Consider the following 21,391-nt stretch of genomic DNA (forward strand, 5'->3'; position numbering starts at 1 on the left):
GTCGCGCGCGTGGTATCAGGTACCGTATGGTCACCAAGCAAAGGATTCTATTACTTTACTTGTGACTAACTATCAAAGGTAGGAAAAGGAGGCAAAAGGAAGAATTACACGATATTTTTCTTTTTTGTGCGCGTGCTGTGGTCACGTGTATCGGCGCGGCCGGGCCGGGTTGCCCGTATGCCCAATTAAGGCGTAGGGAAAAGGGGCCACAACATAACCCAATTGTCAATATGCCCAATTGGAGCAATTGCGATAGCGATTCCGACAACTAAAGTCGTGTGCATACAAAGCGATATATGATATCTACACTTAATATCAGATAAAGTGATAACATAGGGCGTCGGGGTTGCTTCTGAAGCTATTGCGTAGGCAAAAGTCGTGATAATGTGTATGGTGGTGTAAGAAGGAGAAAAGTGTATGGAGTAGCAGGAAGGAAGAAAAATGCGGCACGTCACTACTCATAGAAAATATGTGCAAATATACAAGTTCTCTTTTAGGCTTAGCGTTCCCGGTGTGTTCGAAAACCCTTCCCGCTCTGTTTACGTGCTTATAAAAAACACCCTAACGCAACCCTTCTTCTCCCCGTAACCAAGGTACCCCTACCTAAGCCAAGTCGTTTCATTCGTCATCACATGTACCTGTACCCGTACCCGTGGATTCGCAACAAACGCCCCCCCCCCAAAGTTGGCCGAGCGAACCAGACCCATCGTGAACTGCGGACATGGCGGGCAGCGGCGGACCCCGTCGGCCTGGGACGAAGAAAGATTTCGCGGGAGCAAGTCGGAACAACACAACACGGTGGAAACGAAGCTGAAGCTGACGCTGGGAGGAAGTGTGTGCGCCGCGTCACGGCATCTCAACGGCAACGTGTGCAGAACGTGTGCAACGGCAACATGTTGCTTGCCGCGTCGCCTGCCTGGCCTTGACTGGCACACCGACCGACTCGAGATGAAATGAAATGAAATGAAATGAAACCGCTGAGAAACGGGCAGGCTGAAACACCAAGCGCCGAGCAGCTTGGCTTGTTGTGGATTTGCATGTCCAAGCCGCTGCGCCATGCTTTGCGAAGACGGCCCCTGGTTCTTGCGGGATGCAATGATGCAGGATATTTTCCAAAACAGCCTCCATTGCTGCCATGCATTCTTTTTTTTTTTTTTTTTTTTTCATAAGCAAAAAGATAGTCGACACTGAAGAGCCGGAAAACAAGACAGAAAACCCGTAGTATGCTCAACGCCAAAAGAACGCGAAAAACAAAGAGAGACGCATCAAGTTGCGAGTACACCGTGTCAGTTCAATCTACAGGGTCGTGTTACCGTTGCTCACCCAAGGAAGAGATAAATGAAGAATCCACCGGTGGTGATGGAGGCTAGGTATTTTCAACATAACGGCCCAGAAACGTACTTTCAACATGTCCTGTGACCAAAGGCATCGTACTGAGGGGGGAAAAGAAAGGAAGAGAGAGAGAGAGAGAGAGACGGCCAATGGCCCGGTGTCATACTCGAGTCTCGGGGACGGTACAGGGTAGTTTTTTCTCCCGAAAGACTCCCATGGCCAACACGCGCAATCGGAGATAATAGCAGTGTCGACGAGCAATTGATCAATCGGTACCAAACCAAACTGACTTTGTCGGAAGAAAAGAAAGAAATGGGGGAAAATGAAACGACCGTGAATTTCTTCATCTCGTCGCTTCGTCGCCTCGTCGCTTCGTCATTTCGTCATTTCGTCACGGTCAAAACGGTTCGAGATGCGCATCCAGCAAGGCTGGCCCGTGACTGCGAGCCCACCTACTTCGAAAGCAGCCGCCCTCGTCTTCCCCGACACGTCGACCTCGCGACGAGTCTCGCTGGCGCAAGCTGTCTCGCACCGACCCTGGTCCTCGGCCGCAGCGTTCCACTTGCATCAACCCGCCTCGGTGCGTATCGCAGCACAAGATGTTCACGTCTTGGCCGTCGTTGGCAAAGGCAACCCCGCCAATCTCCCCAAACACGTCGATTGTCTGCTTGGAGGAGAATGTCTGCGCGTCGATAAAGTTGACGAAATCCGTCTCCTCGGCGGCTACCAGAACGGGATGCCCACTTCCTACCGGCGAGAAGCGCAGACCGCGCACACTGGCCATCTCGGATCGGATCGTGCAGATGGACGTGCTGACGCCGCTCGAGTTGCACCACTTGCGCGCATCCCAAATCTTGACTCCACGATCCTGAAACCCAGTGGCCACCGTCCAGCCATCCTCGGACCAGTCGCATGCGAAGCCGTAGTCTCGATGTCCCGTCAGCTCCTGCAGGATCTCGCCAGTGTCCGCGTTTGTGATGAAGACGTTGGGGCAGTCGCCAACAACCACGCGCAGCCGATGATCCGGCGACAGCGCCGAGCAATTCACGGCGCAAGGGTATGTCGTCTCCGAGATGAAGTGCTCGGTATTGACATCCATTACCCGAAACCCGCAGTCGTTGCTGGCAATGGCCGCCACCGGCCCAGCTGACCGCCTCGGCCGATACAGTCTGATGTGATTGGTTATGCCGCTAAAGTCGGACGTAATCTGCCCTTCGACGAACCTCGTCCTGTCATTGCAGTTCAACGACTTGAGGCAATAATCGCCGTTGAAGGTGCCGCCCATCAGCACCCCGCATCCTGCGTCCAGGGTCGATATAGCACCGCCCATGGCGGGGAAATCCCGCATGCTCATTACGCAGTCGGTTTGCCGCGAGACCGTGTTGATCCTGTTGACACCCACGGGGCTTGGATAGTAGGCATGAGTTCTTGACGGGCAAGCGAGGACACTACGAAGCTGGAAGTGGGCAAGGTGAACGTCCTGGCGGATCGTCATTTTCCTGAAGCGGAAGAAGCTTTGGCATGAAGGAATGCCAGCATCGTCAACATGACGCTGTCGACGGCATTAGTCAAAACAAGGTTTCTTTTTTCTCTTTATAAAAAAAAAAAAAAAAAAAAAACACACAAGGACGGAAAAAAAAGGTCGCAATAGACAAACAAAAAGGGCAGTGCGTTTTCAAAGAGTACAACGTACAGTCAGCTCATCGGATCCCGCTCGGTTCACGTAGTTCTTGTACGTCTGGCGGCGTCTCAGCCTGGCAGCGCTTCGGGTAGTCTCCATGGCCAACCAGTTTAGGGCTTGAAAATCACACTCGTCTCCGCCCAAGTCCGAATATCTCACCTCGGAGACGTCGGTACCCGCCTGGTCCAGAACTTGATGAAGATGCGGCGGGCGGACGAAAGAAGCCTGTGCAAAGCCGCTCTGATACGCCCAATTCCGGAGAAAATCGACGAGACCGAGGTTTTCGGACCCAGGAATGGTTGGATTGGGGTTGCTAAGCTGAACAGGCGGCAGAGCATCCGCATAGTCATCCCAAGAAGACATGCTCATAGACTCGACGACGACGGGGGCCTGTGCTAGACTGTCGGCTGCGCCAGCCCATGCCGCAGGCGGGTGATGCGGCGTAGCCATCGTAGGAGCGGCGCCGTAGAGGGCTTGAAGATGTAAAGCAATGTTCGATGGACCGTTCAAGTCAAGGTAGGGATCAGGGGCCTCATCAATAGAAGCTTCATCTTGGTCTGCCTCCATGTCAGCCAAGTCCGACGTCGTTGACCTCGGATCGTCGCTAGCCTCGTAGCCGTCATCGGTACTGGCACCACCTGGTTGTGAGCTGAAATCGGTGTCGGCACGAGTCGCTGATGGAACTGGTTCGAGAAACACGCCGCCTTCATTGTCGCTCAAATCCTCCTCATCAAAGACATCTTGTCCACCGGAGCTTGCAGACGAGTCAAGACGCGATGACGAGGGGTGATGCACAGCATGTGGAGGGGGGTTTCGACATGCATGGGGAGTGTTCGATGCGATGGTCTCTGGGGGGCTGGTCCGGGTATTCGTCGTGAGCATGCCAGCGCTGGCCAGGTGACTGTCGGCGACTTGGTGATGGTGATGGTCCTCGGGGATAAGGAGGATCCCTGCGCGGTTCTCGGGTCTTTGAGAGTCTTGCTCATGCTGCTGCGAGCAGATGGACTCGCCGCAACACTCCACTGTGGACGATGTTGGCGATTGCATGACCTTCAAGGAGGGGCGTTTGAAGAATATTTAAATCGCCCGCTAGCCTAGATTACGCCAAGAGCTGGTTTCAACTTGTCTGCGTTCTGCGTTCCGACGCCCTCGCTTCTCGAAGTCTGGCAGGTCACTAAGCCGGAAGCAGCTATGGCCGGTCTGATGTGTCACAATCAAGGACTTGCTTTTTGCGAGTGCCGCTACTTCAATTTTGCGCGGCACCTGCTCCGCTGATCCCTTGCTCGGAGTATCGACGTTCCCTCGCCCGCTCCCAGTGTCGGGCACATGGATGTTATGTTGCCGGTGTGTTCCTTTCCCCTCTCTTTCCTCTCTCTGATCTCACTTGTCCTTCTCCTTTATTACGTCAATGGCTGCGCAAGATGAGGTGGTGGGTTCGTGATTCGTGATTCGTGATTCGTGAACTCGTTTTTTGCTTTTTTGTCATGCAAATACTCCGCATCCGCAGCTGGGTGAAGTGTTGATCTGATCGGGAGGGGCACCCACAGGGGGGGGATTCACTTATTTTCATGGGTGGCTGTGGCTGCTTTTGGTGCTTTTGAGTTTTGGGCCCAGGGGCGTGGTGGGTCAACGAAGCCGACGGCTCCCATTCCAATGAGACAAGAAGTGATGTATGTGTGGTATGAGGTTATGAAGCTATGAGCACGGCCGAGGAAAACCGACTACTACATGTCAGTTGGCTGGCTTCACTTTTCGCCAGCGACAAATGACAAGAGAAGCCGGACCGAGACAGGGGGAGGGACTGTTTTGACAAATGCCTGGTCAGTTCCATAAGCTACGACACATCGAGAGGTAAATTTCATATTCTTTCGAGCGTCTTCCAGGACAGCAATGCAGAGGGAGAATGGTTGCAGATACAGAACTCAAGAGATGCCAACCCAATGCTTCCCAGCAGAGTCGCGTCAGTTCTGTTCATCTGGCGTCCGTCACGCCCCAAAGGGCAGACAGGTCACACGGGAGGTTGAGTGCGTAGTACGAACTCCGTACTCCGTACGTCCGTACCTCGGATTCAAAGCCAAGAAACAAGAATGTGTGAACGTGTTGCGGATTGCGGAGGGCGTTGATGGCGGATCCGCCAATGACGGTCCAGCATCCAGGGATGGGGGTTCTCAAGGTTGACAGTGCCACCCACAGTGGTGTGTTTGTTGCCTGCGATGCGGGTTTCCCCCCACCACCTAGGTTGGTAGTTAACAGCACTTTTAAAGCGACAAGACGGGAAATTTGTCGAGGCTCTGGGTCTGGGTTGCTTTTCATGGCATGCAACCGAAGAACAAAGACTGAAAATGAAAACCCCGGGAAGCTAAAGAGTTTTGAGGAAAAGACAAGTCGCTGTCGGGGACGGGTGCGGCACGTGGTGTAGTGATGAAGCCACGAAAGCAAAGAGATGCCTTGCTACGTGCTGCTGTGTATATGAGTAGTCGGTTGATCCTGGGCTTGAATGATAAAGGTGGTGGACTGACATGACAGCAACTCGGGCGGGAGTGGAAGCTGGTGGGCCTGTTGTGACTAGAACGAGGGCATGGGTTGGGCTGGCGGAGACGGCCAACATGTGGTCAATATTAGCAACTTGAGTGCCGTAGAGTTCCTCCTGTGCTTGCTTGCTTGCTTGCTTACTGTAACCAGAGAAAGAATTGGTCATTTTGCTCTGAAGTTACCCTGCCAGTTGCAGCAAGGAGGCGGCGGGTAGTCAATATGTGGAAACTGAGCGGATGAGAAAGAGAAGACGGCGGGGAGGCGGGGAAGAAGAACAAAAAAAAAAAAAAAAAAAAAAAAAACCCTCCGGTTTGGATGCCATTGCCAGGTACCAGGTTGGTACCCCAAGGTACAAGGGTCTTGTTTCCCCATAGCAAGTCATCCCAGGTTCTTCGACTTGATGCCAAAACGGCCGCCTTTGAGTTTGGATCGCTCTTTCCCTCTTGCTTGGGGCGGAGGTTGGGGGGGGGGGGGGGGGCGGGTGGGCTGGAGGGAGACCGACCAGAGGAAAAAAAATGTCCATTGTCAGTCACGCATGAGACCTCACGTGGTACTCAGTTCCAACAAGTTACAACTCATGGTCTGCCAAGTACCTCCCAAAACCGACAGCCCCCCGAGAAAAAGCGAACCTGTTTACTCGCAGACTGACTGCTCATGGCCGAGCGGTTCCACGCCAATTTCGTCCCGCCAGTCTCGCCTGATTCTGCCAGACTGATTCCCTCCTCTCGCTCCTCCTCGGGTCCTCCGTACACGTCCGTCAACCTGATTGGCAGTACATGACGGCATGCCCATGCCGGCACCCACGCACTCACCACCCCTTTGCGCACGACGTTGCTCAGTTACAGACTTGAAGGCTTACCACAGGATACAGGATGGGTGCTTCCAGCAAGTATCAATATGAAATGAGTTGGTGCGTAGCCATTAGTGTACTCCGTACCGCTGGCCACTCGGCCCCAGTCGGGCAACCCGACCACTATACTAGCAAGGGTTCTACCGGCTCTCTACCCATTACTATTACTACATCGCGAAGAAATGCTGCGACTGGTGCTGCTAAAAACTACGAAAGCTACCATGCCTAGCTCAGGTTGAGGATTCAACGACTCCATAATGGCCAGCTGGCTGGCAGCATGCTCGGGATAGCGATGGGTACGCGACAAAGCCTCTGCATACTATTCACACGTTCGCGCAAAGGGCCTCGTTTGCCGCACTATGCACCACCTACGCACCCAAGTGAAACCTGCTGACGAGACGTGGAGACCTGGCTCTTGCCGCCTCGAGTCGAGGCCCGGGTGGTTGGTCCGAGGAGAAAGCAGGCAACGACCACCTTGCCGAGCCGCGCCAAAGGGGTGGAAGAAAATGTCCCACTTCTGACAGCACGGGCGCAAACTCACCATGGTCCACGTACGTATATCCGAGCCGCCGCGGCTGACGGCGACGACAAGTTTAACAAGCGCAAGTCGAGTATATATTGCTGGCCTCCATGGCCAAAGACTCAAGTCGAAATTCCATCCTCATGCCCCCGCCCCTCCCCTCCCCCAGGAGTTTCAACAGCCGCCCAAGATGAAGGCAGCCGTCATGCTCGCCGCCGCGGCCTTTGTGCGCCTGTCCCTTGCCGCGCCTGCCCACGCCGTGTTCAAGCGAGGCGAGATCTTCAACCTTTACCAACTAGCCGTCAACTCCTTCAGCGACCAGACAACCAAGGACCTTTTCAGAAAAAATTTGGAGCTCCTTTGGCGACCGGCTGGGCCGTTGCCGATTTCCACGGCCTATTTCTCCCAGATGGCTTCCGAGTATGCCGCGAGGATGCAGAGCTATTTGGATAAGGGATTGGATGAACAGGTGGCGGATGCTTTGACCAGACTATACCACTCTCACAATAGCAAGGAGTATCCCGTTGAGAAGGCTTACGTTGACGACTTTATCAACAAGATTGCCGCGACGATGGAGGGCAAGTGAGAGGAGATTTCCGGCAAGGCAAAAGGCTGTTGCCATTACATGGAACGCGTTTGTGCTCGGTAGACTCTGTCTCAGAGCCATGTGCCTGGACAATTAACAACGGCTCTCTAGACTCCGTACCCTGCAAGTTTGTAAATGGAATGTAAATCATCTCAGTGCGCAAGTACAAAGGGGATGAAGAGCCACCCCTGTCTTTCCCACCGGATAGTCTTGTATAGTAGGAATAAATATTTTGAGAATTTGACTGCCAGAGATTCCCGTCCGCGAATCTGCGTTGACTTCCCCAGCCTGCCAGGGTTCTGTGGCAGGCAGCAGGCAGCAGGCCGACGGGCACGACGGAGCAGTAACGGCCAGGCCAACCCGCCGAGTCAGCCGCCGTCAATATTTGTTCCTGCATCGTCAAGTACTCGGGTCACGAGTCGCCGAGCCGAGGACGCCAACTCCAGCGCATAAGCAACATCACCAGATGGCCAACACAAGGCCAAGACGAGGCCAAGACGAGGCCAAGACGAGGCCAGCGAGAACCCACCGGTCTCACTCCTCCCAGCCCGCATATGCGGCCAGTCACGGTGACCGGGCCTCCTGTCCTGCTGCACCGCCGCCCCGAGCACCCAGTACTCCTCCCTCCGTTCTACGGAGTACATGCTGCCGAGCCACTCCGTATTACTCCATACGCGGCGGGTTGACGGCCCGTTCCCCCCCCCCCCCCCCCCTTTCTCCCCCGGCCGTTTGAGCACACAACCCGGGCTGAGTTGCCCGGAACCGCCTGGGAGCCGGGAGCTGCGGCCGAACCAGCCAGCAAGACTCGCACCCCGACTCATGGCGGTTTCGGAGCTGGGACACTTGGCTCTGGCGTCCGTCGGCTCACAGCTGCTTCTGACAGCCTGGCAGCTAAGCGCCGTGACGTGTCATTTCGCCAGCGCAATGCGTCCCTCGTGCGCCGAACAGGATATACAAAGGACATGGATGCCTCGGCGGCTCTTGGTGCATCTGGATATGCCATCTCACAACTCACATTGGCTCCGCAAAGGCCTCGTCATTTCCTTTATCATGCCTCTTTTTTTTTTTTTTTTTTTTCCCCATTCTCCAAGAACACCCCCATCACACGCGACAATGCAAAAAAAAAAAAAAAAAAAAAAAAAAAAAAAAAAAAAAATACAGAAAAAAGAAAAAGAACAAAAAAGAGGGCTCTCATGAGTTTCATCATGCTCGTTTGCTTCTATCCTTGTTCCTTCCACCTTGCTTGCCCCCCCGCAGAAACACCTTTCAACCAGCACCTCCCACGCCCTTTCCCATGAGGGTCTACTCCGCTCACAATAAAAGACTTTCTGATTGCTGCTGCGTGGAGCCACATACACATCTCTTGATGTGGCGACGTAGCTGCAGGCTGTTGGCCCTGGGCAACTCCAAGCATTTGATCGATCCTGTTATGCTCTGTCCGGCGTGCTCGCGAAGAAGGAAAAGAGAGAGAGGGAGAGGGAGAGAGAAAAGTCTACAGCGTATTAAGCAGCCGTCTTTCGGCCTTGAGCTTTGCCATGTGATCTAATGCCTCTGCTAGAGGAATCAATTCGCCCTTGCTTTGCGTGCTCTGGTCATCTCGATTGCGGATGTTGACTGTGCGAGATTTTTCCTCCTCTGCTCCGACGACTATAGATTTGGGAGAAAAGGCAAAAAAAAAAAAAAAAAAAAAAAAAAAGAAACGATCGATTAGCACGCGACTTCTCAAGACAGGAAAAAAAACCGAGCAAGGGCTACACTTGGGGTGACGGCTTGGTAAGACGTTACCCGTTACCCATCAGGCCACTGCTGTGCCTTGTCTCCTTTCTCATGCAGAAACAGGACCAGAAAAACAAAAAAAAAAAAAAAATAAGCAAAGAAAGAAAGGCTTCCGGGGCTGACGAATCAGGAGGGCAACGTCACCCCACACCGGTGAATGACTTACCGAAGATGAAATTGTACTGATCCAGCTGACCCGTGCGAATCTTCTTTTGCAAGGTGTTGCTGCCGAGGTCGACGTCGGCAAACAGGCCCTGCTCATTGCAGGCGTGCTGAACTTGTTTGGCGTAGTCGTTGACCGCGGGCATCACGGGGACAACCAGCACCTGTCGAGGGCTGAGCCAGAACGGCCATTTGCCTGCAAAATGCTCCGTCAGGATGCCAATCATGCGCTCAAAACTGCCCAGAACGGCGCGGTGAACCATGACTGGTCTGGCGTAGCCGACAGGCAAGTCCTCCTCTATCCCGGCGCCCTCGGCAGCTGCTTCGTCCTTGGCCTGCACATAGCGAAGCTTGAATCGCTTGGGCAGATTGAAGTCGAGCTGGATCGTGCCGCACTGAAAGTCGCGTCTCAGGGCGTCGTATACGGTAATGTCAATCTTTGGGCCGTAGAAAGCTCCGTCTCCAGGATTCTCCTCCCATTGCGACCCGATCTTCTGAGTGAAGGAATCTAGAGCATCCTTCAACTTGGATTCGGCCATGTCCCACACGGCAATGTCGCCAATGAACTTTTCAGGACGAGTCGATAGTTTCAGCTTGAATTCGAAACCAAAGAGCCCATAGACGCTGTACAAGAAATCGAAAGCACCTTCAATCTCTTGTTGAATCTGCAATTTTTCTCTAGTTAGCGCTTCATCTTCTCTCTCTCTATCACTTTGTTTAAAAAAATAAAAATAAAAATAAAAAAAAAAAAAGAAGAAGAAGAAGAAGAAGAAGAAGAAGAAAAAGAAGAAAAAGAAGAAAAAGATGTCAATCGCTTGGACGCCGACGAACCTGAGCAATCGTGCAGAAAATGTGCGCGTCATCCTGCACGAATCGGCGTACGCGGGTGAGTCCAGAAAGCGCACCCGAGAACTCGTTCCGATGGAGGACGCCAAAGTCGGCCATTCGCCATGGCAGGTCCTTGTAGGTGACGTCTGAGTGTGCAAAGATCTTGCAATGACCGGGGCAGTTCATGGGCTTCAGTCCAAAGCGCTCCTTTTCGACGTCAAACGTGAACATGTTCTCCTCGTAGTGATTCCAGTGGCCAGAGACCTTCCACAGATCCGATTTATACATGTTGGGAGACATGACCTCCTGGAACCCTCGTTTCCTGTACTCCCCCTTGATCAGGGTCATAAGTGATTCGTAGATGCGCGTGCCATGTGGCAGCCAAAACGTGGACCCTGGAGACATTTCGTCCCAGAAGAAGAGCTTCTGATCCTGGCCGATCTTGCGGTGGTTGCGCTTGGCAGCCTCCTCGAGAAACTTCTTGTACTGTGCCAGAGCCGTCTTGTCAGGAAAAGAGATGCCGGCTATTCGCTGCACCGACTCGTTCTTGCTGTCGCCAAGCCAATAAGCAGCAGAGTTCTGTCGGGTGCCATGTCTTGTCAGTGCATCTGCGGCATGTGGGAGTTCTTCACTCACCGCCTAGAGTAAAGTTCTGGGCCACATTCTTACTCTGAGTACCGAAAACGCCTTGATGTTGCCCGTGTTTGGCACGTGAGGTCCGCGGCACAAGTCAATCAGGGGGCCGCAGCGGTAGACGGTGGATTTTGTCCCGTCAGGTACGCGCTGGCTGATGAAGTATTCCTTGTACTTGCTGTACTTGAACATTTCGAGAAGTTCGTCCTTGGTCATCTCGAGTCGAACAAACGGCTGCTTCTCCTTGATGATGGAGTTGGCAATCGTCTCAAGCGCCTTCTTATCTTCTTCGGCAACAACTTGGCTGAAGGTTTTGCATTAGCCATGTGATCATGACACACGGTGGTTCCCCGCGATAATAGGCAGAGAGACAGAGAGAGAGGGAGAGGGAGAGAGAAAAGTCCTACCCTTCCATGTTGGCCATGTCGTAATAGAAGCCGGGGGGGTCCTTCGTAGGAGGTCCGTTACACAGAAAGCAGCCAAAACGTCTTTCACAGGCCTCACCGAGAATGTGGGCGGAGGAATGCCAGAAAACGGCCTTGCCTGACATGCGCGACAACGTTAGCTCCGGCTAATGTTTGTCGGCAGCAGGTACGTCGTGCAAGGCGGTGCTTTTGCGTCCCATACCTTCCTCGCTCTCGAAATCAATCAGTTCAAGTTTACAGCTCTTCTCGAGAGGCCTCGTGAGATCCCATAGTTCTCCATCGACCTTGGTGATGACGGTACGCTCGAGAAGCGACTTGGAGATTCCCTTGGCAATCATGAGCGGCGTCGTTTCCCACGAGGTGCCTTTCTCTTCCTTTCCGCTGGGTAACGTGATGGTGATTTCTTGTCTTGGTTTCGCTACATGGCCGCCCAATCAATTCCCCAATCAATTCTCGTCAGTCGTGTCCTGCGCAAAAGGACGATGCCATCCTGGGTTTACGCACCTGCATCTTCCGCGTCTTGCCTCGCCTTGATCTCGTCGAAAATGTCGAGCCTGTGCTGGATAAATTGCGGAAGCTCGGCGAGCTGTCCAACAACAGTAAAGTTGGCATGGCATCTTGGCATCTCGCAGACGGAACGAACGTAGGCATTTTTGGGACGCGGTATAACTACTTACCTCGAGACCAGCATTCTTGCCGCCCTTTGCACCCTTCTCCTTGGGCTGCTTCGACGGACGGGAGGGCAAGCTCTGCGCCGGAGAGCCCTCTGCCAGGTTGGGAGCATCAATTTGTTCAGGCGACATTGTTCGAGAGCTATGATTACTTGTGGTGGTTATGGGCGGTGCGTGCGGGATGAAAGATTGACAGAGGCGGGGTGTTTTTTTGGAAATGGGCACCGACTTCTTGGGGCCGGGGCATTGAATGGAGGGGCATGATGTCTGGTACTCTCTACTAGCAGCATGTAGCATGTAGTAGCGCGTCGTTGTACGGAGTACTAGCGCGGAAAGCATGTACTGTGTACGAAAGTGGCACGGGTTGACTCATTCCCTCTCGGGCGCAGGTGAGCAGTCGAGTCAGACAACCTCCGTAATCTCTCCGAAGAAGACGACGCCGAACAACCGATTCATTACCCACCGGCAGGGCAGCGATTGATCCTTGGATAGGGCACCAGAAGGAAGCCATTCAACGGCAAGGTATGTGGCCGTGGCCATGCTCTTTTTTTTTTTTTTTTTTTTTTTTTCCCATTTGCCCCGTCAAGTTGCGTTCATGCAAATTGGATGGCGAGCTTGACTCTGCAACCGGCTCGTGGATAAAGTTGGCTCTGCCATGGATTGCACCTCAGCAGAAAGTAACTGTAGAGCGCAACAGGAGTTTCAAGCCATGTACATGCACATGTAGCCCGATAGCAAGAAGAGCACCCATCCCGCCTCGCAAGAATGTTCCACCCAACGCAAGTATAAATATATATATATATATATATATATATATATATATATATAAGGTATATATAAAAGCAACGTCAGTTACGCCATTTCGGGTATCATGGCAAGAAAAACAATCCCATCGCCAACGACGCCTTACGGACAAACCCCATGACAGAAACAGAAGAGCAACACAAGCCCGTTCAGATACCGTACCGAGTCACACACTCCTCCCTGTGAGTCTCGAGGCAATCCAGCGCGCATACTCGCGTGCCGCACTTGAGACACCTCACCCGTCCCCAGTACCCGCATAGTTCGCAAAACACCCTCGGCGGATACCTCTCGTCCCAGGTTCCCAACGCATCGAGGTACGGCAACGGGGGATGTGACAGCAGCCTCCGCAACTCCTCGTCCGACGGCACTTCTGGCACGCGAGACATGAGCAAGGCGTCGTCGTCACCCGGGTGGGCTGCGGGACGCTCCTCGAAAGGCGGCGACGGCGGCGGCGGCGGCGCGGGAGGCAGCTGGCGGGCGGCGGCGTCGGGCGAGTCGGCGGCACAGGACTTGAGCAGCGCAGAGGAAGCAGCAGCGTCTTTCCTGTTGCCTCCAGAGCGTTTGCTAGAGGCATTGGCAGGATTCGCTTCGGCAAGCGCCTGGAGCGCCAGGTAATCGTCGAGGTGGTTCGCAAACGTCTTTTGGGACTGCATTACTTTGCGGACGCTGGGGGTGAACTTGCTTTGAGCTGGGTTGCGGACGCATCACGACGTGGGTCAGTATTTGCGAGGAGAGGAGAGGAGAGATTCGACGACGGGACGGCGCCCTCGACAGCCGGAAACGAAAGGGGAAAACACCGTCAAGACCAGCCGGCGGGCGTGATGATGCAAGACGTACCTCGCCCACTCTTCACGGGCAGCGGAATCGTGTTGTCTCTGTTTCCATCCCTCTCCAGGGCTTCCACTTCCTTTCGAATCTTGGCCTCCTGCCGAGCCGTCAAGTCGCTGAGGCTAGGGCCTCCACCGGTCGGGTGTCGAGCCCGCTTCCTGTTTGCTGGCTGGATGCTGGCGGAGCCTCGGGCAACGTCCGTATCGGGAACGTAGGCCCAACCTGGCGCCGAAGTTGTTTTGGTGCCGGCGAGCTCGATGACGCCAAAGTTGTTCATGGTGTTGAACGTCGTTTGAGAGCCACCCGAGGCAGCTGTGCTCCTCCGTACAAGGATGGCAATACTCCAGGAATTGGCTGTCTAGTGGGGGTGATGGTTGTTCGTTGGTCGTTGGTCGTTGGTTGAGCTAGGCTGGCGAGGCAAGGCAAAGCGGGGCCAAAGGTCGTCGCTCTCGCAACCAGCCCTCCAACCCTCCAACCAATCAAGCGCGCCCAATTCGAACCAGACAGACCACTTTCCACCCACCCTGAAGCCGAAAGACGCCCCAAGAGTTGCGACGTAACCCACCAGCAGCACCAGCATCGCCACCAGCACCAGCATCGCCAGCATCGCCAGCATCGCCAGCATCGCCAGCATCGCCCAAGCTTCCAGCTTCCCCCCAACACACACCGCGACACCGCGACCACCACCTTCCGCCAGCAGATCCCTCACCCGCCCCAGCGTCAACAATGCCGGCAGCCTCAGGATTCGTCTCGTCCACCACCCGCGCCCTCCGCGCTCGTCCGTTCAGCACATCGGCCCGCAGGCTGGCCGATGCGCCTCTCCCGGCCAAGCGGCCCGTGGGAGCCTTTCGAGGAGGGTAAGCCGGCGTGGCGTGGCGTGGTGTTTTTTTAAAAAAAAAAAAAAAAAAACTCCCGGCGTGTAGGTTGGGGGTCCTCCCGCTGACGTGTTTGTCTTTCTCGCCAGACTCTTCGGTTTCCTGTTCGGCTCCGTCCTCGCCGGCGGCGCTGTGTACACATATCTCCTCCAGGAGTACAAGGCTTCCAACGACTTGCTCACCGAGGACATTTACGTCAGTCCCAGCATCCCCTCCTTCTTTTTGAGATGCGCTGCCGCACGCAACGCGTGCCTCCCGAACACCCCAGCCTGCATGCATGCATGCATGGGAGACGGTCGATCAGAGGAGTCAGGACCAACTAACCCTTATCCTCCTCGTTCTAGACTCTGCAAGCTTCTGTTAATCGCTTGACGAATTACGTCAAGGCTCTGGAACAAAGGACGCAGGAAAAGAAGTAGTCGGGAGGGCGATCAGCCACAACCACCCCACACGAGCTGTGGTGGTTACGGAAAGCCAAAGCATGCGGCTGGCAGCAGGGGGCCTGGTTTGGATCGCGATGGGTGGCATCTTGTAACGCTTGTATCAACATGACCAAGTAAATATCAGCATCGAACTTGGAACTCGGAACCTTTTCGGAGCGGCACGTCGACTCGTAGGAAACAAAAGGAGACAAAAGGAGACAAAAGGAAACAGAAGAAAAAGGAAAATTGTGAATTGCTAGGACGTGATATACTTCCCATCATGATAATCATGATAAAAAGAAAAAAAAAATAGCTCTCATATTGTGGCAAATACTACGTAAAAGCCTGCTGCTCCCTGAGCTAAACCAGATAAACCTGCGCCCGGAATATTCGTCATAAAAAGGCATTTTTTTGCTTTGCTTCAAATCAACAGGGACTAATTACAAGGTCATGAAAAACTTTACAGCTCGTCGTGAGCCTCCTCGTCAGCATCTCCCTCCTTAGCCCCGGCAGGAGGGGCGGCTTCCTCAGTAGCCTCCTCCTTGACAGAGACGGCAGCCTTGTACTTGCCATTCTCCTTGACAAACTGAACGAGGTCTTGAATGGTTCGGGAACCGCTGTAGGTAACGGGAGAGCCCTTGGCACCAGCGGGGAAGAGCTTGATGGTGGGGAAGCCAGAGATGTCGTCAGGGACATCGTTGGCAGTGGCGTCGACCTTGGCGATGACAACCTTGCCGCTGAACTCGCTCTTGGCATAGGCCTCGCCAAGCTGTTCATACTTGGAAGCCAAGGCCTTGCAGTGACCACACCAGGGGGCGTAGAACTCAATCAGGACGTCCTTGTCTTCATCCATGACGATTTCCTCGTAGTTCTTGGCGACGACAACGGTGACGGGGCCATCCTGCTTCTCAGGGACGGGCTCAGACTTGACGCTGGGTTCAATCTTGCCCGAGGCGAAGTCGTCAGCAAACTTGGCAATGGCGTCGGCGGTAATCTTGCTGTCCTGGTCAAAGGGGAACTTCTTGTTCTTGGCAGTCTCGTGAATGGCAAAGGCGGGGAACTTGTCAGTCTTGAGGTTGAGGTTTCCGGCGTGAGCGCCAAAGGCCTTGGCGTCAATGGTGGCGAAGTTGATCTTGCCCTTGTACTTTTCGGCCACGGGTTTGAGGCTCTTGCTCAGGCTGTCACGCTCCTCCTCGGTCTCGGCAAAGATGTAGGCCAGAGGAATACCAGCAGACATGTAGTCGGCGTAGGTTTCGGGACCAATCTCGCCGATGAGGGGAGTGGCGGCAGTCTTGGTGAACTGCTCAATCTCCTCGGCATCGAACTTGCCGGTGAAGGTGTTTTTGCCCTCGTCAAAGGACTTGTAGAGGACAATGGAGGGGAGCTTGACGCCCTCGGCCTCGGCTACTGCGGCATCGCTGACGCTACCGAACAGGTAGTTGTCACGAAGCTTCTCAGCGACCGAGGTGAAGGTCTCGCTGGAGGCCTTGTCATCGGCAGCAATGTAGCCGATGAGGACAACCTTGTCGGCAGTCTTGAATTCCGCGAGGGTGTCCTTGGTCAGGGAGGAAACGGCGGGCAGGGACTGCTTGATCATGTACGAGGTGATGGCGGAAGCCTTGCGCTGGCCGTTGTAGGGAGAGATGTTGTCGAGGCCACGGAAGATCTTGAGGGTGGGGTAGCCCTCGACCTGGTATTTCGAGCAAAGGCTGGTCTCTTCGGTGCAGTCAACCTTGATGAGCTTGATGTTCTTTTCCTTGAGCTCGGTAGCGGACTCCTCATACTCTTTGGCGAGAGCCTTGCAGTGTCCGCACCAAGGAGCGTAGACTAGGAAGGGGGAGCAGAAAAGTCAGCAGGTCGAGCTTCCGGAGAATGTCTTGTCTCGGGGAGATGTCGCCCGGCGTGAAGAAGTAAAGCTCGTAGCTCTCCCATGGTTCAACACTGGACATGTAGTTGATGAGGGGGCAACTCACACTCTGCAAGGACCAATGGATTGGCGTTGATGAATTCGTCAAAATTCTTCTCCGTCAGTTGAACAACGTCGGAGGATTCCTGGGCACACGCCAGAGATACAAAGGCGGCCAGCAGGCCGTAGGCAACCTTCTTGTGATGCATGGTGGTGGTAATTTGCCGTCTGGAGAGCTACGCCAATTCGACCGTGACGATGACGGAATGGGAAATGGAGGGGGGGGGGGGGGGGAGCGGCGGGGAAGGGGGGGAGGAGGGCAAGGTTGTATGCGAAAGCCCAGTCAGGAAGCCGGCAAAACACAGAGAGGCTGATGGCCTTGAGAATTTTAGGATGAGGAAAGGAATAGCAAAGCAACGCTGGGTTGAAGAAGATGGGACGGGGAGTTTTGTACCTCTGGGAGCAAGGCGGCTGAACCACACGGTTGCGGCTGGGGGTCCAATTGAACAAGTGTCCCTTTTTCGTTTTTCCCCAGGGACGGACGGACGGACCTTGACTCTGTTCTCTGTCTGTTCTTGCTCCACTGGCGGCGGTGCGGCTTACCTAATATTGACTGCAGCTGCAGCGGAGTTGTGGGGCGAGCCTGTGAGCGCCGAGGACGAGGACGAGGACGACGTCTAGTACCACGGCGATACAGCCGCGAGATGAGAATGAGAGCAATTGATGGGATCCGGGCCTGGAGAGGCTGGAGAGGTTGTGGCGGGTTTGAAAGGGGGGAATAGAAAAAATAAAAATAAGAAAAGAGGGAATCGTGTGCAAGACGACAAAACTACAAAACGCACGAGATGCGCCTCAACGAGGTTTGACGGCGGCCCGTTGCTATTGTCCCATTGTCCGGAAATAGGATACCTGGAACTTGACATATACGGACGTACCAGGCAAGCTCTGGGGCAGGTCAACAACGTATGTGCGTGCGTGTGTGTGTGTGTGTGTGTGTGTGCTAGAAAGTCGCTGGGTGTCTGGTGCTACTGGGAACAGGTGTGCCAGGTTTGTTCTTGCCGTCGACAGACCAGAGCCAGCCACCCACCAGACCAGGCGAGGCCAGATCAAACAATTGTCAGCATGGTGGCAAAGTCAAGCATGGAAAGCCAAGGAAGGGATCATGGGTAATCTGGCGGGCGCGGGTACTCGCTACAGGACAGGTAGGTAGGTAGGTAGGTAGGTACCTAGGTAGGTACCTACCTACCTTACGTAGCTGCCGAACAAATCGAACTTTACTAAAGCCGTGCTGGGATGTGCCGAGTCGCCCGTCGTTGCTGACAAAAGGGCAAAGTGGCACAGTGGCAAAGTGGCAAAGGGGGGAAAAGGGCAAAAGTGTCCCCCCCCCCCCCCCAAAAAAAAAAAAAAAAAAAAAAAAAGAAAAAAAAAAAAAAAGAAGAGGAAAGGAAAGAAAAGTGGCAAATGCGATTCGTGACTCTCTCTCTCTCTCTCTCTCTGCAGAAAACCCTAATTGAATGCAAAACGAGGCTCGACCTGGCGTCGTGGGTAAAGCGGCGTGAAGGAAGGGGACGACGCCACGACCAGCAGGGATAGGGATGTTTGTTGCCTCGTCGTCGCCGTCGTCGACTCGAACAAGTATCCGTACGTCGTCTGGTGGTCAATCGACTCAATCCTCCAACGTGCTTTGATTCCCCCAGGCAAAAAAAAAAAAAAAAAAAAATGCAACACGGTCGGTCCCCCTGTCTTGCTGTCGGTCTTTCCGGTTTCGAACGAAACAAGGACACATTGCCGCCGCATCCCCCCCGCTCCTCCTCGACCATATCAATATACCACTTGTTGATGATCCGATCCATATCAGCCTCAATTCTTGGCCCCCCCCCCCCCTGGGCCGTAGCAGGATACGCAGGAACAAAAGGTACGGAGCACTCCGTCCGTGTTCGGAGCCCTGGATGGAGGCAACGTGCGGCGGCCTCAGCAACGTGAGGTCCGCCGCATGCCATTGATGCCGCCCACGGCGCAGCCACCAATTGAGGTCAGTCAACGCCAGCATCAATGTCTGGTCAACTGCCTCCCTGTTGCCAACTTGCAGCTGTCAATCGCCCGACCACAGCGCGCTGCCTCGGCGAGGGCCAGCATTGGACTTTTCTGCCTGGCATTGACGCTGGAACCGCCAGATTGATCCCTGTCAGGACCCCCCCCTCCCCCACCCCTCCTCCCCCTCCTCCCGCTCCACCCACCCACCACCCTCCCTCCCCCCTCCTCCTTTTCCTGACAAAGCTTGTCACACTGTACGGAGCACTCCAGTCCCTCCCTTGCCTGGCCCGTCTTGTCCAGCCGGCTGACCCAAGACAAAATAATAAAAATGGCCAGAGTCGCAAGGACGAAATGTACATCTCATTGGGCACATACATGTGCAAAGAACGGTGGGTAAAGGCAACGTTTACATTCGTAACCTCATCGTGTAATTCTCCACAAGTGAGCAATAGGCAAGCCTAGCAATAAGCCAAGATACAGCAGTAAAATCTGATACTGGGGATAAAGTATGAGATGGGAATGCAACTACAAAAGCTTCGCGTATCAGTCACACACACACACTCTCCGTAAGCAGTCGGTTGTTTTACAAAACGCACCCCAAGTTTCCAATCAAACCTTCTATATCGGGTAAAGTATTCTACGGCAAACTCTCCCCAAGTTGCTCGGGTGTGATCGATACGGCATATGCCCGGAATCCAAGCGCTTTTCATCTTCTACATGGGGTGGACGGCCAGAAAGTGAGAAAGCCCAGGCTCTAGTCAGGCATTCATGGGTGCTAGTAAGTGCAACGCGCCTTGCGGTCGAAGCGCTCGCTGCATTGACAGCCGGGGCTCATCTCTTGCACCCCCGTCTCTGTCTGCCTCCTTGCCAAATCACCGGGGTCTAGAGCTTGAACGCGTCGTGCACACTCTTTGGCTCTGCCCTGTGATACTGGACAGGCCACTTGACGGGAACCCCTAGCTTGTCCGCAGCCTTCAAGACGAAATCCGGCTCCCGAAGGAACTGTCTCGCCGCTAGGGCCAAATCAGCCGACTGTTCTTCGCCACCTTCCTGAACAATGTCTCTGGCGAACTCGGGAGTGTCGATGTTGCCCACGGAGCCGACAATCAGATCCAGGCTATCGGCGCGGAGGGCCCTGCGAATCTCCCTTGCCAGATTGGTCTGGTACGTCTTTACGTGTGGGATTTTCTGTTCGAAGCTGTTGCCACCGCTGCTGACGTCAAGCACATCAACGCCGAGAGCGGGGAGGAGTTTGGCCAGCTTGATGCTGCTCTCCAGGTCCCACGAAGGCTTCCCAGCATGCTCCATCCACTCGGTGGCCGAAATTCGGACCCAGAGAGCCACTTTTTCAGGAATCACGCCGCGAACAGCCTCGATGATTTCACGGAGAAAGCGGGTTCTGTTTTCAAAGCTACCGCCGTACTTGTCGGTTCGATGCTGCGCAAACTGATTAGCCCAGGCTTGATACCTAGTTAGCCCCCCACCTCCCCCCCCCCCCCCCCCCCCCCCCCCCCCCCCCCCCCCCCCCCTCTTGTGCTTACGTTTGAGAGCGGCGAGAGAAATTCGGTAATGAGATAGCCGTGAGCGCCGTGAATCTCAACAATGTCAAAGCCAGCCTTGACAGCACGAACTGCCGACTCGGCGAAGCTCTGGATCAGAGCGCCAATCTCTTCTGCAGACAGCTCCTTGGGCTCGGCATAACCTGGGCCAAACGGAATGGCACTGGGCCCAACAACGTCGTCAGGCCACCCACCGTCTGCCTCCTCCGCCAACGCCTTGTGAACGGACCCGCCGATCCAGGGCGCGAGAGTGCTTGCCTTGCGACCAGCATGGGCAATCTGGATGGCCGCTTTCGTGTTTTGGCTGTGGACGTAGTTGACGATGCGACGCAGCGGCTCGATTTGCGAATCTTGCCACAAGCCGGAATCCTGCGGCGAGATGCGGCCTCTGGGTTCGGTGGCGGTAGCTTCGACCGAGACCACGGCGGCGCCCTTGAAGGCAAACTGGCCGAGATGGACCAGGTGATAGTCGGTCAGGTGGCCGTTGTCAGCACTATACTGACACATGGGCGACACGACAAATCGGTTGTGAAGCTCGAGAGAGCGTATACGCAGCGGTTGGAACAGCGTCGGGGCCGAAGCAGGGTCTGCTGCCGTGCCGGCAGCGGGTTCCTGGGCCGGAGTATAAAACGGCACTCCAGCCTGTCCCTTGTTGCGGGGGTCAAATCGAACCATGGCTGCAAGCGAAGCGAAGCAAAACGAGAGGTGGCTGCTCGGGGATTGACTGAGAAGAACTTTGGCAATCACGGACGCCAAAGAAAGAAAAGCCGTTTGTTTGAGAAGAAACAACGCAATCGGCTCAAAGCAGGGCCATGCCAGCAAAGCCTGCAGATATATAGACTTTCCTAGTGTGCGTAGTGTAGATTTTCCCCTCGGACGGCAGCTTACCAAAGCGCCGGGTTAACCGAGAAGCTTCGCAGAGGGGTTCCGGATGTCGACATGCATCCCTCCATCCACACTGGGCATT

The 21,391-nt window shown here is 54.5% G+C and overlaps 7 protein-coding genes across 7 annotated transcripts; 2 read left to right on the forward strand and 5 right to left on the reverse strand.

The window, feature by feature from the left end:
- Positions 1-1,729: 1,729 nt before the first annotated feature.
- Positions 1,730-4,060, reverse strand: UV8b_02480 (uncharacterized protein; the record flags this gene model as incomplete). The annotated part of the gene is made up of 2 exons (XM_043139978.1): positions 1,730-2,884; positions 3,026-4,060. The coding sequence occupies 2 exons, from the start codon at positions 4,058-4,060 to the stop codon at positions 1,730-1,732; spliced, it is 2,190 nt and encodes a 729-aa protein (XP_042995912.1).
- A 2,877-nt stretch (positions 4,061-6,937) lies between these two features.
- UV8b_02481 (uncharacterized protein) lies at positions 6,938-7,501 on the forward strand (the record flags this gene model as incomplete). The annotated part of the gene is made up of 1 exon (XM_043139979.1): positions 6,938-7,501. The coding sequence occupies one exon, from the start codon at positions 6,938-6,940 to the stop codon at positions 7,499-7,501; it is 564 nt and encodes a 187-aa protein (XP_042995913.1).
- A 1,492-nt stretch (positions 7,502-8,993) lies between these two features.
- Positions 8,994-12,128, reverse strand: UV8b_02482 (uncharacterized protein; the record flags this gene model as incomplete). Its single annotated transcript, XM_043139980.1, has 8 exons — positions 8,994-9,148; positions 9,444-10,104; positions 10,271-10,846; positions 10,937-11,204; positions 11,308-11,443; positions 11,528-11,743; positions 11,830-11,911; positions 12,003-12,128. The coding sequence occupies 8 exons, from the start codon at positions 12,126-12,128 to the stop codon at positions 8,994-8,996; spliced, it is 2,220 nt and encodes a 739-aa protein (XP_042995914.1).
- Positions 12,129-12,949: 821 nt separating this feature from the next.
- On the reverse strand, positions 12,950-13,905 carry UV8b_02483 (uncharacterized protein; the record flags this gene model as incomplete). The annotated part of the gene is made up of 2 exons (XM_043139981.1): positions 12,950-13,488; positions 13,638-13,905. The coding sequence occupies 2 exons, from the start codon at positions 13,903-13,905 to the stop codon at positions 12,950-12,952; spliced, it is 807 nt and encodes a 268-aa protein (XP_042995915.1).
- Positions 13,906-14,354: 449 nt separating this feature from the next.
- UV8b_02484 (uncharacterized protein) lies at positions 14,355-14,922 on the forward strand (the record flags this gene model as incomplete). The annotated part of the gene is made up of 3 exons (XM_043139982.1): positions 14,355-14,485; positions 14,593-14,698; positions 14,848-14,922. The coding sequence occupies 3 exons, from the start codon at positions 14,355-14,357 to the stop codon at positions 14,920-14,922; spliced, it is 312 nt and encodes a 103-aa protein (XP_042995916.1).
- Positions 14,923-15,385: 463 nt separating this feature from the next.
- Positions 15,386-17,040, reverse strand: UV8b_02485 (uncharacterized protein; the record flags this gene model as incomplete). Its single annotated transcript, XM_043139983.1, has 2 exons — positions 15,386-16,752; positions 16,899-17,040. The coding sequence occupies 2 exons, from the start codon at positions 17,038-17,040 to the stop codon at positions 15,386-15,388; spliced, it is 1,509 nt and encodes a 502-aa protein (XP_042995917.1).
- Positions 17,041-19,747: 2,707 nt separating this feature from the next.
- UV8b_02486 (uncharacterized protein) lies at positions 19,748-21,099 on the reverse strand (the record flags this gene model as incomplete). Its single annotated transcript, XM_043139984.1, has 2 exons — positions 19,748-20,302; positions 20,407-21,099. 2 exons carry the CDS (start codon positions 21,097-21,099, stop codon positions 19,748-19,750), a joined length of 1,248 nt encoding a protein of 415 aa, XP_042995918.1.
- Between the last annotated feature and the right edge of the window lie 292 nt (positions 21,100-21,391).

The sequence above is a fragment of the Ustilaginoidea virens genome, chromosome 2 (assembly GCF_000687475.1).
Source record: "Ustilaginoidea virens chromosome 2, complete sequence".
Taxonomy (NCBI): domain Eukaryota; kingdom Fungi; phylum Ascomycota; class Sordariomycetes; order Hypocreales; family Clavicipitaceae; genus Ustilaginoidea; species Ustilaginoidea virens.